Below are 17,220 nucleotides of genomic sequence, written 5' to 3' on the forward strand. Positions count from 1 at the left end.
AGCACAGATCTGGAGATCAACAGCATCCAGGTGGTTAATGAATCGTGTTGGGGTAGAGAGAGCTAAAGCAGACAAGGGACGCTGAGGACAGAAACTTAGGGAAAATTAGTGCTTCCAGGTGGGTGGAGGATGAGTGTCCTATGAAAGGGAGGAAACCCGGGAGTGTGGGTCCTGGCAGCTGAGGGACTAGAGAGTGTCAAGGAGGAGGGGGCAGTCGGCTAACACAACCAGGAAGAGAGAGAGCTTTCTATAGGGTTTGGCAGTTAGGAGGCCACTGGCAACTGTAAAGAAAGGAGTTCTGGTGGCATCTTGGTAGGCAAGGGGTCACAGCAGAGGCAGACTCTAGTAGGGTCGGGCATGAGTGAGCAACAAGGAAGTAGAGATGGCAGTTGAACAGTGAGTAGAGGACATTGTGTGGGAAGGTCAGCTCAGTCTCTGCATCCCAGGGAGGAAGCAGAGAGTTTAGGATAGCTTTGTAGTATCTGCACTCAATTCAGTTTCTTTTGTTTCCCTCCTTCCTCCTTTTCTGCTTTCTCCTTTCTCTACCCCTCTTCCCTCCATGCCAGCTACCTCTCCATAAGCACATGGTATGACCTTGGCTGTCACAGAACTTATATTCTGGCAGGGAGACAGGCATTAAATAATTAAAGGCCTTGACTGATGCCTTGATTACTTATAGTCAACCTCACAAATAATTGATTATTATCATTTTGACACAAGAAAAGTAGAGGGCATTAGGGGGGGCATATGCATGGAGTTTTACCTTCTTTTGAGTATTACTTCCTACAAGCAGACCAAGAAGTGAAGGAATGTAAATTAGAAGGCACTGAATGTATTAGTTGACTATAAAATATTATTTGTTTGGTCTCATTGTGAATTTCCAACCAAATACCACTTTTGCCTTTAATGGAAAGAGTCAAACTCTCTGAGTCTTTTTTGACCCCTGCAGTCCATATTAAACTGGGACATAAATAAAGGTAATTAACACAGTGTTGACTGTGTCTGACATTTTTTCCAAGAGACAAGATGAAAGAGACAATATACATCTCAGAGGATAGCTGGTTTATCTTTCACAGCATAATGAAATACACTTTTATCATTAGAATCAAGTAGAATCTTATTAAGACTTGCTTTGCAAGGTAACTCCAGAAGAAAATGCCTGTTGCCCTTGACTACCATGTGCATATTTACTTTATGTAATGCAAGGAAAACTTTTAATTTCTGGTGTTAAATTCCCTGAAGTTAATTTCACATCACCTTGACGTTAAGCTAACAAGCAGACAGGGTCATTCTTGGTTTGTAAACTCTGTTGTCTGGATCATTTAATAGTATCATATTCAAGAATGTGAGCAGCAGAGAATTTCCAAGAAAAGTAACAGTGAGGGCTCAGAACTATGAAATAACTCGTTGGAAAAAAACAGAGGATTTCTTTTTCTTCTCCCCTTTCACTGCTCTGGCAAAAGTGGGTTACATTTTCTTTCTTTAGAGAGAGAGATCAGTATGGGTTCTATGCCAGAGGCCATTTTAATACATGAATGATTTGTAGGTAAATTTATTGTAGCCAATGGGTGCAGTCAACTGTGTAATAGAAATATTGTCAAAAAGCTGGGATTATTATTTAAATAAGTGCAGTGTTAAATTTGATTACATACTTTTTAAAGCTAGTAAAACATTTCATTGCTCTCAAACTATTTCCCATAGTCCCATTTAGTCAGAAAACATAAATTAAGTGAGGCTCTGCATAGAAAATTACCCAGGCTTTGTGTCGATGGAAGCATGCATGGAAAAGCTTGGCAGCCTCACAATTTAAAGACGAAAGGATATAAAAAGGGTTGGCAGGCTCCTATATAGGCTGGTGAGGACACTTTTATCCTTGAGGAATTATGGAAAATGACTGCCTAGGAGCGTGCATGCTTGCGATGGCCGCTAGGGGTGTGAAATTGTAGGGAGCCTAGGTGTGCCTCAGAGGGAGGACCCTCTTGCCTTATCTCAGGTGGAGAGAGAAGACACCCAGGTTGACAAAACTCTGTTCACTTGGACATAGGGTCTCCAGAAACATTAGCCACTTGCCTTTTAGAAAATATAATTGTTTTTGTTTTAAATAAATCAAAGTAAGGGCTTTGGATGCCAGCGTGGGTCTGTGACATTTTAAATTGTGCTATTTGCTGAGCTTATCCTGTGACAGGTCTTCATTTCCACCAAATGTCAAGGATCAGTGCCTTGCATTCATTTTAATGAAATATTGTGCTGATAAGGGCTATGAATGCCAGGTTTAAGCTGCACATTACTAAATGTCGGGCTGCTTTCTGCTTTGTGAATTCACCAGGGAGCAAGCTAATGAAGGCTTCTTTCTCGCTTCTTCTTACAGTTAGGGATTCACGGTTATGCCTTTGCAATCACAAATAATGGATATATCCTGACGCATCCAGAACTCAGACCACTGGTAAGAGACATACTTATTTCTGTGTTTCTCCCTTTATGATTTTAAAAGACTTTCTTCAGTTCTACAGTAATTACACTTTGCAGTTTTCACTTGAAACGCTCAATTCATAATACCGTCTCTAAAAGGTTGTCTTAATAGTTTATAACTAGCATTTTGACATAAAATATGTAAATAATGTAGGGTAAATATATTTACTATCATGGTTTTATATATAAATCCATATATATCTATATGTACTTATATATTTATTTCACATCTGCCAATATATGGAAAAATTTTAAACTCTGGACAGCTTGAAACCCATCATAATAGATACCTTTATATAACAAATGGTCTCTAACACTTCAGTCTGAGACCAACTTATTGAAAGTTACATTTGATACAACAGATTAAATCCAAGATCCCTGGAAATTCATTCTGATGGGATTTGCCCCCAAAATACATTACCCAAGCCCAGTGCCTGCTGCCTTGAAGGTATTTGTGTTTAATTGAAACAGTTGAGATTTTCTCCTTGTCCTGCCTAAGCTGTATCCAGTAGCATTGTTTGGTGAGCTGACATGTAAACCATTTTCTTTCAGCATCGTTTTCACTCTCTCTGAAGTGAGTGGGGTTAGGTCAAATCCAGGACAGCCAGAATATCACGGTCCATTCTGATCCCTGGGGAGAGGCTGCCTGGAGCACTGTGTTGAGGAGCATTCTGAAGGGCAGCCAGGCTTGTCAGATAGGAGGCCCTGGTCCACTGTGCACTCTGGAGGGGCACAGGCAGTGAGTGCACCACATGTTTGCCATCCCTGGACTAGTTGTAATGTGTTGAAAAAAGGACATCCTTTTCGGTCTGCGGTTAGCTAATTTTAAGGAAGATATAAAAGTATAAAGAGTAATATAGTAAACTCTGCTTTTGAATGTTAAGAAAGTGTAGTTCAGGGCTTCCCTGGTGGCGCAGTGGTTGGGAGTCCGCCTGCCGATGCAGGGGACACGGGTTCGTGCCCCGGTCCGGGAAGATCCCACATGCTGCGGAGTGGCTGTGCCTGTGAGCCATGGCCGCTGAGCCTGTGCGTCCGGAGCCTGTGCTCCGCAACGGGAGAGGCCACAACAGTGAGAGGCCCGCGTACCGCAAAAAAAACAAAAAACAAAACAAAACAAAGAAAGTGTAGTTCATTCCTATAGCTATACACACACACACACACACACACACACACACACGCACACACGCACGCACGCACATCCACCCCACATGTCTTTTTCCCTTTCATCAAAATTAGAAAATAGCAATGCCTGCTATGCAAATGTTTATTGGTGAAACATCGTGGGGACCAGTTTGCTTCTCGCTTGAATCATTGTTTAGAAAAAGTCCATGTTTTAGCTCCATCATCATCCAACTTTGCTCTAATTGCCCTGATATTAATGGAGTCATGGCCACATCATGTGGATCCCATATGCATGCTTCAGGATGGGACTTAAGGTAATACTTGACTTCAACAATCTTTTTATCAAAAAAAGGTTGAGTTAACTGGTTAGCTAATTCCAAACGTAACTTAGAATCATTGAAAAGTCCGATTGAAAAAGCTACTAACTTTTTAAGGATATTTAAGTCTAAAAACACATTTAAGTTTAAAAAGCTTAGCACATTACCCATTTCTAAGCCTTCCAGTTGGGGTTGCCTGTTGGTGGGTGGTAGGAGTTATATATTTGGTGTGGCTGAGTATGGGCTCCTAGTGCTTAGTTATTCCAAGTTGGAGTGGATCAGAGTAAATGAAACAATCAAACCTGGATCTTCCGCTAGTGAATGAATAACTTTCTATGTATCAGCTTTTAAAGAAGGAACAAAATGGAACCAGATGTCAGAAGTCACCAAGGTACCTTTCCTTTCTCTATAGCAATGGAAATGAGCAGCTCCCATCTGCACAGTCAACTCACGAAGTCTTTCTGGTCTTTTATATCTCCTGGTCATGCAGCAAATGGTCTGTTTGCAAATAATCCATCTCATGTACTTTCCAGAGCTGTGGCCACTGAGAGGGCAGCCAAAAGGCTCTTATAAAAACAGGCCAACCAGTCAAGACTTATCATCTCCTGACAGTGCAAATACTCACAAATACAAGTCATTTCTGTTCTTCTCACTGTTGAAACATTGCACTGAATGATTTCACTGGAAATGGTAGCTAGGGTCAAATTCCCATAAATGGGGTGACCCAAGCAAATGCTGCACATCTCACTTGTGAGAACCCAAGCCCAAACCAGATGAAGCATTTTGCAACTGATCCATTATAAGAACATAAGGAGTGGCCAGGTCAGTGAGCCATCTATCCCATTTATCAGTCTGTGACCCTGAGGCCCTGACATATTTAGAAGAGGTTTGGCGTGATGCCCACCATTGAGGATTACGTGAACTAACCCATATGAATGTGATCAGTAGTGAGTGTTGACCCTGCCTTGAGTTTTGCATTTTCCTACTGGGAAAAAGACAGCGGTGAAGTGGAAGGAATTCCACTTCAGCAGTACACAAGTTGTCCTTGATTCCTGGTCCTGCCATATCCCAGCTGTGTGACTTTGGGCAAGTCACACAGCCTCTCTGAGCATCATTTTCTCTTGTAATCTTGCCATAACCAAAGTATGTAATATTACTGGTTGTCAGTGTAAATGGGATAATGCAAGTAAAGAGCCTTGTGTGACAAAGCAGGCCCCAGGACATTTTGCGGACGGTGGCGGTTATACAGGCACCCCGTTTGTGTTTTATTGATTTTATTGAACTATGCCTGGCTGCTATAAGGGTTGGGAGGACATGGTGGTGGTGGGTGCTTGGGGGTGGGGGTGGATTTAAAGAACACTTTTTATTATTCAGTTGGTTCCGATTATTGTGATAAACATTGGTGAGGGATTGTATACACACAAAAACAAGTGAATAGATACAGAGTCCTTGGAATCATGCAGTCTCCATGCAGTTCTACTTTGAACCTGGTATCAACTTAGTCTGTGCAACCGCAGCTAAGCCTGTTTATGCCTGCTGTCTCTCCCCCTCCCTCTATCTCTCTGTATCTGTCTGTCTGTCTGTCTGTCTGTCTCTCTCTCTCTCTCTCTCTCTCACACACACACCCTCAATTTTCTGGGCCAACTCTGAGCTAGAAGACAAGCAGACAGTAGCTACACTGGGATGTTCTGTGTGAGCCCTACCACGTGAGGAAACCGAAGGGTTTTGTTGTTGTTGCTATTGTTGTCTGTTTGTTTTCAGAGTAGCAATAAGGATATACTAGCAGCTGCAGAAACTGAAGAATGACAGTTAAGAATCAGTCCACATGGGGGGAATAACCCCAGCTCTGGCACATACAAGTGGTTTGTTTCTCTCTGTCTTGTTCACGTGAGCAACAAAAGCAGCTTCATCCCCCCTTCTCCCTCACCAGCAGCCTCTCAGCACAGAGGAGGGACTCAGGAGGGGAATGGATGAAGGGATCCTCCAAAGCCACTGTTCAGTTTTCTCTTACTTTGGGTCCTTCAGGATAATGTAATTGGTGTGCTTCCCCCAGAAACCGGTGTCTGCACCGATGTAAATGCACCAGGTCAGACCCTCAGAGAGCCAGCCGCCAGCAGCTTCCTTGGCCAGCTCGGGCGGGGAATCCTCACTCCAACCTGATTGGCCTTCTCCAAGCCCAGCCATATAATCGAATCCTTCTTACAAATGGATGTTCCCCTTGGTTCTGGCCAAGGCTGCTAGCTTAGCATGGTGGGTGCAAGTGGGAGGTTGTGGCCAGTGCAGAGGATGGAGCAGACTCACTTAAAATAACTCCTATTCCGTCTCCATCTGCCACTGAGATTGTTTCTGCCCCTGCAGGCAGAGGAAAGAAGTGGGTTTCCTGAAGCACAATACCAATATTTTTCTTATTTGTCTAATAAAATTTTCCCCCCAGACTTAATATTTGGCTTGATTTTATCCAGTATTTTCTTTCATCTTGTATGATTTGGGTGTGAATCATGAAGTGTCTCCAAAAACAGCTCAGATGTAGGAGCCTTACTCAGCAGACTGGCTTTGGTTTAATTGGCAAAACTGCTGAAGTAAGACTTTTCTGTTGATAAGTGGGCTCTCTGTAGTCTTTGTCCAAGTGTTTCTCAGCCACCCTGTCCTTGCCACCTGCTTGTGACTTCTGGTAGACTAACCGATGTTGATTCAACAAACATTTATCCGGTTCCTGGTGTGCTGGGTCTCGTGTGTTAGACTGGGGGCTGATGGAGCTATCTTACCATGGGCTGGGGGCCATATCACGGGTGGGGAATAGGACAATAGCACAGCAAGAAGGATTCAAGTCAGACCTTGAGGAACACTTTTTGAGTAGTTATTAAACATCTGGAAGTTTTTTCTTGTTCTCTGCCCCTCTTTAACATTCAGGTTAAAACTATTTCAAAGCAGTTACTTAGAGTTACTGTTTAAATTGATTTCCTCTTGCACTTTATTCTTCCCATGTCTCTGAGAGCTTTATGAATTTTTCTTAAAATGTGGAGCCCCTAATATCTCTTTTTCTTTTGCCCTACAGAGCATTGAGGGCGATAAGACTAGGAAGGGACCACCTTTGCCATGATCTTATTTTCTTTGAGATTTTGGTAATCCGTGTGCCCCTCGGTTTTAGAAGAAAGGGACATCTGAGTTGATTGCCTTTCCCAAGGAGGCCTGGAATGTGGGCCTAGTCAAACCACCAAGAGAACACAAAGAAGGCTCCCTTCCAGCAGCCACAGCACAGGCAAGCCTCCACAGAGGAGCCTGGGGCAGGCAAAATCTAGGACTCACTTCCACGAAGCCTGCGTTGACATTTGCCAAAAGCTGTTTGCACTGTATCTTCAAGCCCAGAAGATGAGGAAGGATGCTGAAGGTTTCTATTCTGGATGAAAATTAGCCAGTCACATGGGCCACTGGGTGTAGTGGTGGATGAGATGGAAGTTGGGAACGATGGAGAGAAATCTTCATTCCTTCCCTCAACGTTTGTTAGATGGCCACCATGTTCTAGGGCTGAGCAAGCTGCTCAGAGTGGTTGCAGAGAAGTGCCCCACCTCAGAGAACTCAAAATCAAATAGAATGGATGTGATTTTATATGTAGGGTGTAAAAGTAACCATAGACACAACTAGGGAAGATGCATTTTGTATTTGTTACTGTTGTTGTTGGTCTTAGTCATTTTTTTCACACTCGTTGATTCCTTTTTGTGTGGCAGACACTATTCAAAGTGTTTTAAGTTGTTAAGGCTTTTAATTATTAGCTAATTTAATAGCAGGCCTAGGATGCTGGAGTAGTAGAAAGGCCCAGAGGCTCAAGGCAAGGGTGTGCATGACAGCAGGCCTGGGTGGAAGGTGGGTCTAGAAGGCAGCCTAGAGTTAGACTGTAGACAACTGGGGGTGCCAGGCTGAGGAGCTGGGGTTCTCCATGAGGCAGTGCATATCCCCATGTTACAAACAGGAAGGTGAGACACCAAGCGATATGGTGGTAAAATGACTAGAAAGAGCCAGAACCAGGAGCCCCCAGATCAGTTTGGATGTGCTAAATTCACTGTGCTACGTTGGTTGGTTCTTCAGGAAATGGGAGGCAGAGTGGCTGGAGGATGGGAGTGACCGAGAAGCCTGGTCTTTGCAGCCACATGGATGAATAACAGGGTCATCATCAGGTGATTATAGTGAGAATCTGTCTAGACTAGCGCTGTCCAGGAAGAATGTAACGCAAGCCACGAACATGAGCTGCCTGTGTAAGTTAACATTTTCTAGTAGCTACATCTAAAAAGGAAATAGGTGAAATTAAGTTTAAGACTATATTGTATTTAACCCAGTATATCCCAAATCACATTATTTTAACATACAGTCAATATAAAAATTATTAATGAAATATTGGCCATTTTTTTCATACTAATCTTTGAAAGCTGGTGTATATTTTACACCCACAGTACTTCTCAATGCCGACATTTGAGGAGCTCAAGAGCCACATGTGGCTTGAGGCTGCCCTATGGAACAAAACAAGTCTAGAGTGTAGCCAGACGTTTTGAACCAGATGTTTTAAACCCAGTCTAGAGTGTAAACAGATGGCAGCACCTCCTCTTTCCTTAAAGTGGATTAGAACAAGCTCCACCACTACCACCAGTCTTTCATCCTGGGAGTCTGTGCAAACAGTCGGGGGCTACGTAGTCTCCTCCATTGTGGCCTCGGCACCTCCCTTCCAGGCTGTCGGGTCAGGACAGATTGGCTCTGCCTGTTTCAGCCCCACGGTTTCCCACCTAACCCATGTAGATGCCCTAAACCAAACTGTGCTGCCCAGACCAGGGGGTGGGAAAACTGAACTGTCAGGTTATCTACATCAGAACACTCAGACACCAAACCGTTTCTGTTGTTCTGTCAAACTCAGCTTAACTCTTTAAGGATCCCAAGTTCTGCAGATAACAGTGTCATCTCCCCATTACTGAATTGCCCCACTCCCTCTGGAAGTTACCCACAGCCTGAGTTCTGCCTGATATCACCAGCAAGTCCCTGTGTTACTCCTTGACTGTCCCCGCCCCACTCCAAATGTTCATTCTGTTTCTTTGTTCTCGTGGACGCCCAGGCAGTTCATTTTTCTGTGCCCTTTTGCTGTTGCACATGGGTTATAGATGGACCCTGGCAGAAGGTCATTGATAACACAGATTGACACATGAACATGCTAATAAATGTAAATATTCTTATGCCAAAGTCCTCTCATAAGGAATGAAATGGACATTCCTATGGACACATGTAAATATGTTAAATGCTAAGCAGACAGCGCATATCAAACACCAGTTTAAATGGGAACTTGAAAGGAAGGACCGCTATCAGAATCCTTGTTGAAGTCCACTGACTTAGTTCAAGCAATGGGCCCTGTGAGGAGATTCTGTGTCATTCCCAAAAAGTTCAATGTGAAGTTTAAATGTCATTTTTATATCATGATGCAGATCCTCAGTCATGCAAGGACTAGCTTCTATCCCACGCATCTAATCGTTTTCTTTTTTGTTTAAGTTTTGGACCAGGAATGCCTCAACTAATCTTCCTTCATTTCTTCTTCCCATCCACACCCACTCATTGCAAATGCTAAGGGTTCTTTTTAGTTCAACAGGTGTGGGTGTGCCCTCCAGCACTGACTTTTTCTGGATCCCTCCCCATGCCATCCACCCTCATGTCCTATTGGTTCCAAAATGCACCCCAAGTCCACTCCCCTCTGTCACTCTTGACAGGGCCTCTGTCCTGTCTTTCCTGGATGACTTCAGTTCCCTTTGAGCTCTGCTCTGGACACCTATTTTTGTACCCCCCACCCCCCACCCCCACCCCAGCATTATTCACTCAGCAGTCAGCAGGGGCTTTCACAGGCATCACTCAGATGGTCTGGCTTCCCTTGGCATTTACAGTAAAACCCAAACTCCAGGCCATGATCACAGCACCCTGCCAGATCTGGCTTCACCTCTCTGACCTGCCGGAGTTGCGTGGCTACCCACCGTGCTCCAGGTATACTCCAGCCCTTTTGTCCATTCCTCAGAAACACCGCTCCTTTCTGTTCCAAATCCTTGTGCCTGCTCTTCCCTTTACCTGGAATCTTGTCCCGGATACATCTGTGACTGCCTTGTTCTCAGCTTCCATGTCTCATCTCAGATGTCACCCCCACAGAGAGGCATCCTTGCTCTCTGACCAAAGGAGCCACACATCACCTCCATCACTCCCCATCACATCCCCTATTTTAGTTTCCTCAGGATCACTTATCACTCTTGGGAAAGGTCTCTATGTTCAGCCTCTCCTGCCCCATCCCTTGTGATTTCCTGTGACTTTGCTGCTGTATCTAGGGCGTGGTTGGTAAATATTTATTGAGTGATTTTGATGATGTTTGAAGGGTGCTGGTGACTAAATATCTGGGTACCAGTTTCCTACAATAAATGAGAAGTGCAGGTGTCACATGTTTACTCATCAAACGTTTACTGAGTCCTTGCTACATTGGACACAAAACTTGAAGCTCATGTGATTGGTCAAGCCCTTCTTTCTTTCTGCCCCTGCCTCTGCCCTCCTGCTGGCCTGCAAACATTCATCAGATGTTCCTCAAGTCAGGCACTGTGCTAGCTGATGGAGACATAGAAGCAGGTAGAAGAATGTCTCTGCCCACAAGGAACTCATTGAGCAAAGCAAGAGTTCTTGATAGCGAGAGAGGCCAAGAAGAGCTATGTGCTCGCAGGGGAAGCATCTTTTTTTGTTGAGAAAGGGTGCCCTGAGATGCTGGAGGGCTTCCCAGAGGAGGTGATATGCACACCAACTGCATCCACAGTCCACTTTGGAGGACGTTTCTTCCTACTCAGTGGGGGTTCCCACACGCTTCCCGGGATCTCTGTCCTCAGGCTGGACCAGGCACGACTTTTCTCTCCGGTCTCAGAACCATGCATCGTGCTGGCCCCAGCCTGTCGTGGTGTAGGGGGTAGGGACCTAGCCTCGTTTATAGTCCTTTCTATGGCTCCCAAAGGCTGGAATCCTATCTCAGCCCACTCTCTGTTCAGACTGCTGTGAACTGAATGAGACCGGCCAGTAGGTGGCGCGCGGGCACTGCAGTGTGCCTGGTCCCTGAACACATTCTCAAAACACAGCCCAGGAGACTCCTCTTAACGCCAGGTCTGAATCCATCACATTTAGTTTAAAAGAAAGAATGAACAGATGCTTAGTAAGTGTGTCTGCTCAGAGGAGTGTGTGCTCGGAGAAAAAATAAACAAGGCTGCGTGACCCCCACGTAGCGAGCCTGTTCTTTTTGAAATACATCATTTGGCAAAGAAGAAAACAGAGCCTTGCGTGCTTTCTTTCCACTTGATGAAATTGTTGAGGGCAACGGTTGGAACTGCCTGGGTCTGGACACTTGATTGGAAGCATTGCAGCCCTGAGCAGGGAATGCTTACACCTCGTGAGCTTCAGAATTAAGCAGATTAGAGGGGTGCCTGGCTTTCTGTTCTGCAAACCTCAAGAACTCAACAGCCTCTTGGTCCCCAAGTTCTGTGGCCGGGTGTGTACATGGACACGTAGGACATAGATGGGGTTTAGCAGAGAGGGGACTAACAGTGACAATGCAGTTGTTACTTAGCGTGTCAAGAACCAGGCTCTGTGCCTACCACCTTTGTGTGTTTTGCCTCTTTTAAGTCCTCACAGCATCCTGTGCATTAGTGCTTATTTCAGAGAGATTAACTGATGCCTAGGCCAAGGACTCTGTCAGTCAGAAAGCAAATTTGGCTCAATGTTCAGAGAAAAAAAAAGACAACTATGAACAGTGTCATTTTTCATAAAGTTAAACCTATTGAAATGAACAAACTTCCTTAATTTGAAGCAGTGTTATAAGGTTCTTTTATAAAATGAGAGTTGGGCTAGAGGGCTTCCCTTGGCTTCTGTGGACAGTTTTCCTTTTTGCCTCTGCTCTCTGCCCCCGCACACCACCTGCATGGCACTCAGGGTGGCTCCTTTGCTCTCGGCTATGGGGGACACAACTAGTTTAGCTAGTGGGGGACACACACTCAGAAGAAATGGAGAGAGGAGAGTGGGGGGGGATTGTATTTTCAACCCTGTGTCCTCTGGGACTGGCTGCACCCAATCTAAAGCCACATTAGCCTCCTTTTCTCTGTGGGCTCCTGTGACTGCTCCTTCCTCTGTCCCTTCATGCAGAGTGGAAGAGAAGGTCCTCACTGCTTCTGGCTTCAGGGTACTGCACCATTTCTTATAGTTTCCTACACCCTACCCCACTGTTCCAATAGCCTCTTTATTAAACCTTCCTTAATTAGCCAGCTTGACTATGCCATGTGCTTCCTGCTGGGCCCCTGACTGATACAAAGGTAAGAATACATGGAAGGTTTGTTTTTCTCAAGTCCTTAGTATGCCAATAAAGAAAGGAAAAAGAAGAAAGGAAAGAGGAAGAATTAAAAGAAAAGGAAAGAGAGAGGAAGGAAGGAAGGAAATGAAGGAAGGAAGGAAATAAGGAAGGAAAAGAAAAGACAAGAGCAAAAGGCCCTCTATCAGGTCCTTTATTTATTTATTCATTCATATTAATTAATTCATTAATCTCTCATTGTGGTAGGAACAGAGAGCTTCCATATACACTTCTAGTAAATTCCTCTTTTGCTCAAGTGATAAAGAATTGGTATCTGTTGCTTACAACCAGAGCAGCCTGGTTGATACAGTTGTGAAATCCCCAAATCTGGGAAGCATTGCTGGTGTGGCTCTGACCCATCCTCTCTACTGCCTCCCTCTCTCCCACTCCCACCCCCCAAAACTTTCCTCTCCACACCACCCTATCCCTTCGTCCCACCAGGCTTCTTGCACAGGTCTTTGAGTTTAGGCTCCACACTACATTATAGAAGCCCCTTGACACATCTGTCCCCTCACTGCACTGCAAGCAACCTGAAGTCACTAATCAAATAGCATTTTATTCACCCTTGCATATCCAGGGCCTGGAGAGATACCTAGCAGATGAAGTGGAATAATAAATAAATGGGAGAGAAGACCCATGTATAGGAAATTGATTACACAATGACACAGTGTATTATTAAGTACCAGGGTGGGAATACTGACAAGAAGGAGAATTTATAAAAGGACTTGGTGTCTAGCTGTGGAAGGGGTGGCTAGAGAAGTCTTCAGGGAGTTTGTTTGCATCCTGTGAGCTTCAGTTCACAATTGGTGATCCAGTCCAGCATATTAGGGAGCAACAGAAGGCTCTTCAGACACCTAGATGTGTAACTTGCTCCTTCTTGTGTTGCTGTAGCCCACCTTCCCTCCCACCGTTCCTTCCCTCATCTGGCATGTATTTATCGAACACCTCTCCTGTTCCAGGCACTCTTTTAGATGCTGGGGATCAAGTGATAAGACAGACATAATTCTTCCTTCATTTGGTCATGGAGAAGATGCCTTTTTTAAGCTCATAAGTAAGCAAATAAAAAGTACTGCACATTTTGGATAACCTCTCCAAAGGAAACAAGGACCTGAGAGAAAAAAGTAGGGACATGCCCTTACCTTTAGTTGGATGGTCAAGGAGAACCCGTGTTAGGGATGACATTTTAAGCTGAGCCCTGTAGCCCTGAGGGGGAGAAGAAATTGCTGTGCCAAGAGAGTGGAGACTAATTCAGGCTGAGGAAACCGAGTATGCAAAGACCCTGAGGCACGGGGAGATTTAAGATGTTGTGTCTGCAATCTGGGTAGATTTAGGACAGACTTCCAAAGGACAAGGGAAAGCGCCTTGAGGTTTTATTGATAAATTCCTATTGGAGAACACGCTTAGTGGAGTAGTTCTGTGAATGCCCTACCCATGTCCCCTCGGCCCTCACCTCCGTGGGGGCCAGCCTAGCTTGCGGCTGCCAAAACCCTAGTGAAGACTTTCTCTGACTTCTGGAATTCACTCCTCTCCTGCACGCAGCGGACGAGATGTGCCAGGGAATTAGCGTCCTTCCACCAAAGACTGGTGAGCACTCCCACCTCCCAGGTGGGCTCCACACCTGTACCACACTCCTACTCCACACTGGCTCCCAGACCCCTGCAGTCAGACTCAGCTTGGGGTGCCCACAGCGCTAACATACTCGATGATGCAACTTGTGTTGGCTGTCTGCCCATCATCTCTGTCTCTGAGTCACTTTGCTATGTCCCTACAGGCATTCCCTGGGAACCCATCCCAAGGAAAAACCTTGAACCCTAAGACCAGCCTTTGAATCCTGGTCTTAGGGTCTGCTTCAGAGGGGACTCAAACCAAGACACCAGTGGACTGATATGTCTCTGCAAAAATTGATTGCTCTAGACTAGAGCTTCAAATACAGTTCTGTGTGCGTACATACCTTAGCTTTAAAGTGATGGTGTCAGGCACATTTCCCATCTCTGTTTCGGGGCGCTGCATGTATATTCACCTCACATTGGCCTGCTTGCACTTACAAGCACCAGAGAGTGTTAGTTTTATGCTGTTAATAATGGAGAAGGCACTTTAAGGAAATATGGTTTAGAGATAGGATTCTCTGCTGCTTTATTGTTTGGCAAAAGGATTTGATGAGGACAAAGCTTTTCTTTTCACTGGACACACTCTGACCTTTGTTTTACTAGATTAATTTCATATCTAGAGTACCCCATCTTGGATGATGAATTAGCAATAAAAGGCTCATCAAAATGTAATTACAGGCAATGTGTTGAATAATGATCTGTTAAAAATTCCTATAGATTTGTCTGCACCTCCTTCCCCTTGTGGGGGAAATGAGCCTCAGCTGCTAGCTACTAGCCTGGGCTCAGGAATGCAAAGCCTAGCCACATTGTGAGGCTGAGATGCGAGAGCTGGCTTCCATCATTGTCCAATGTCATCTAATTGATCAATTGCTTTTTTCCATGTGATGCACATCTTTATATAATTTAAAGGACCATCTCAACGGGGGTAGGAATACACAGGAAGTGGGAGCTCAAGGCAAAGTGAAACCCTCACCTCCTCCATCTGCAGCAGTCTGTTGTAGGGAGAGTTATTAATTAAAATGTTAACTGCCCAGACAATAGCAGGCAGACCAGCATGAAGAATTCTGGGAAGCAAGCATTAAAGCTTTCATAACTATGAATTCCAGGAAAGTTTGTTCCTCCTTAAAATAGAAAAGCAGAGCCATCTTCATCTAAGAAGAGACCAGACTGGGCTGTGAGACTGAGGTTAGGTTTCCTCGAGGAGGAGCTGGACTTGTTTCTCTCCAGAGAGTTGGGAGAAATCTAGCCTTACCCTCAGTGTATTGAGGACCCTGTAAAACCTACAGCTGGGGCTGACAGCAGAATATTCATATGATTCAACAGTGTAAACGCCCACCCTCATTTGAATAACTGAAGAATTCAATCATTTGAATGCCAGTGATGATTCCTCTGTGAGTTTACATTTTAGAAGACAGTGCATCTGAATCCCCATGAGAGCATTAAATTGCTATCTAATTAGCAGTCCCAAATTATATATATTTAAGAGATAATTAAAGGTTTGAAGGCTGTTGGAATAACTGGTTATACATTTAAATGAATCACTAGAAATTTGTTAGTAATGTGTGGAGTTTTCTTTTATTTTTTGCTTCCCTCTTTGAAGTTCAATAGACCCAACCTCGAGGGGTTAAGTCTGGTAGCGGTAAGATAAAGGCAGATGTTTTTAATTATTGCAACTCAAACCTCCAAATAATTACAAGCAGCTGTCATTTTTACATAATCCTAAATGATAAGACGCAAAGAATGCAAATAAAAAGGTTGAGAACATGGGCTTTGGGGCACAATCTTTTAATCCCCACCACACCCCTGAACTGACCGTTGCCCTTCATTAAGGAGGTGCCCAAACCATTATGCTCTTCAGTCAACTTTTGTAATCAGGTGACAGGCCACATGTATTTCTGAACACCTCCCAGGTGCCATTTCCACATTCTCCATGGATATTTTCATAGCAAAGGGAATCAGGAATGAATTTGGGATATTGAGGCCAGAAAGCAGTTTGGCTAAGCCAGGCAGGGCTTTTGCTGAAAGCTTTTCTCAGCCTCACTTGCCCCTTTCTCTTTGGGACAGGACCCGGGTGACACCCCCAACACCACCACTAGCTGGCATTTCTTTGGTTTGTGGCTGGGGATTTCATAGGATGGAGTGCTTTTGTGCCCCAGCTGGCCAGGGCCAGAAATCCCAAATGACAGGCTGGCCTGCCAGCCTCACCCCAGGGATCTCTGGGTTCAAGTCTGAAATTCGATGCTTTGTGTGCCTGTCTCTCCCTGGAAGGACTGAGACCACCTGAGGAGCAAGTCAAGGGACATTTATCATTGTCACAATGGCCTCTTTTTGGACCCAATGACTATAAAACCAAAGTCCCACAGATAAATGAACATAATTCACCCCATGCAGAGTGGTGGCCAGACTCTGCAGGAAACAAATCTAGAACATCATGTAAAAGGAACACACATACACACATACAGACTCCAAATTAAATCAAAAGCCCAAGAACCCTTCTGCTAAGGGATGCTCAAGACAGATTTAAATAGACAAGGACCCTGCCTGGCAGAAATGTGCCCAAGCAGAAAGATGTGCCCAGTGAGCTAAGCTTAATTTCTTGGGATTGGGAAGGATAAACAGGAAAGAGGAGAAAAAATCCTGTGGAAGGTTTATCTGGGACATTCAGAAGCTGACAGGCATCATGGGGTGCTGTTACCTCTCCCCAGTGAAGAAACGTAAGGATTTCAAAAATGTATCCTGGGTATTAGAATCAGTTAAAATTTTCTAATTCTCCCAGATGCTGCTTCTTCCCCCACTCTCCCCCAAAAAGCCTCCTCTGGAGTTTCTAAGTTTCTAGCTACACTCCAGGAAGAGGGTTTGGGTGTGACTGGGACAGGTAAAGACATTTGTCTGACTCCCAGTACTGCAGCAGGTTTGAGAGTTCTGTGGGTTGGATGCCCTTAACTGATGCCTATTTCATCCAGGTTCAAATATAAGTATAAATAGTACATTCACATATATTTCATGGAAAGATTCCTTTGAGAGTTAATAATTTGAAACTCAGCTGTGCTCAAGGTGGAATTCCAGGCAGCTGGTTGATGATGACTACAGGTCACTTTGCCATGATCCCCTTGCTGTGTCCTCGAAGGACACATCTTAGGCAGGCACTGAGCAGCAAACTCAGGTCCACCTATGGGAGGTTCACCAGTACATGTTTCTCCATGGAGCAGAACAGTCTCTGAGGCTGGTGTCTAGGGTCACCCTAGTCTAGGGTCACCCTCAGCTCTGCTACTATCAGCTTTGTGACCTTGGACAAGTTGCTCAACCTCCTTCTAGTCAGTTT

At 44.7% G+C, this 17,220-nt stretch overlaps 1 protein-coding gene across 6 annotated transcripts in view; it reads left to right on the plus strand.

The window, feature by feature from the left end:
* The window catches only part of CACNA2D3 (calcium voltage-gated channel auxiliary subunit alpha2delta 3), a 785,949-nt gene that overhangs the window by 588,868 nt on the left and 179,861 nt on the right, over positions 1-17,220 (plus strand). For all 6 annotated transcript variants that reach the window (XM_067754783.1, XM_067754785.1, XM_067754784.1 and 3 more), the window contains one exon: positions 2,369-2,443. In XM_067754783.1, coding sequence (XP_067610884.1) covers positions 2,369-2,443 — 75 coding nt within the window. The remainder of the gene's footprint in view (positions 1-2,368; positions 2,444-17,220) is intronic.

Source organism: Pseudorca crassidens, chromosome 10 (genome assembly GCF_039906515.1).
Source record: "Pseudorca crassidens isolate mPseCra1 chromosome 10, mPseCra1.hap1, whole genome shotgun sequence".
Taxonomy (NCBI): domain Eukaryota; kingdom Metazoa; phylum Chordata; class Mammalia; order Artiodactyla; family Delphinidae; genus Pseudorca; species Pseudorca crassidens.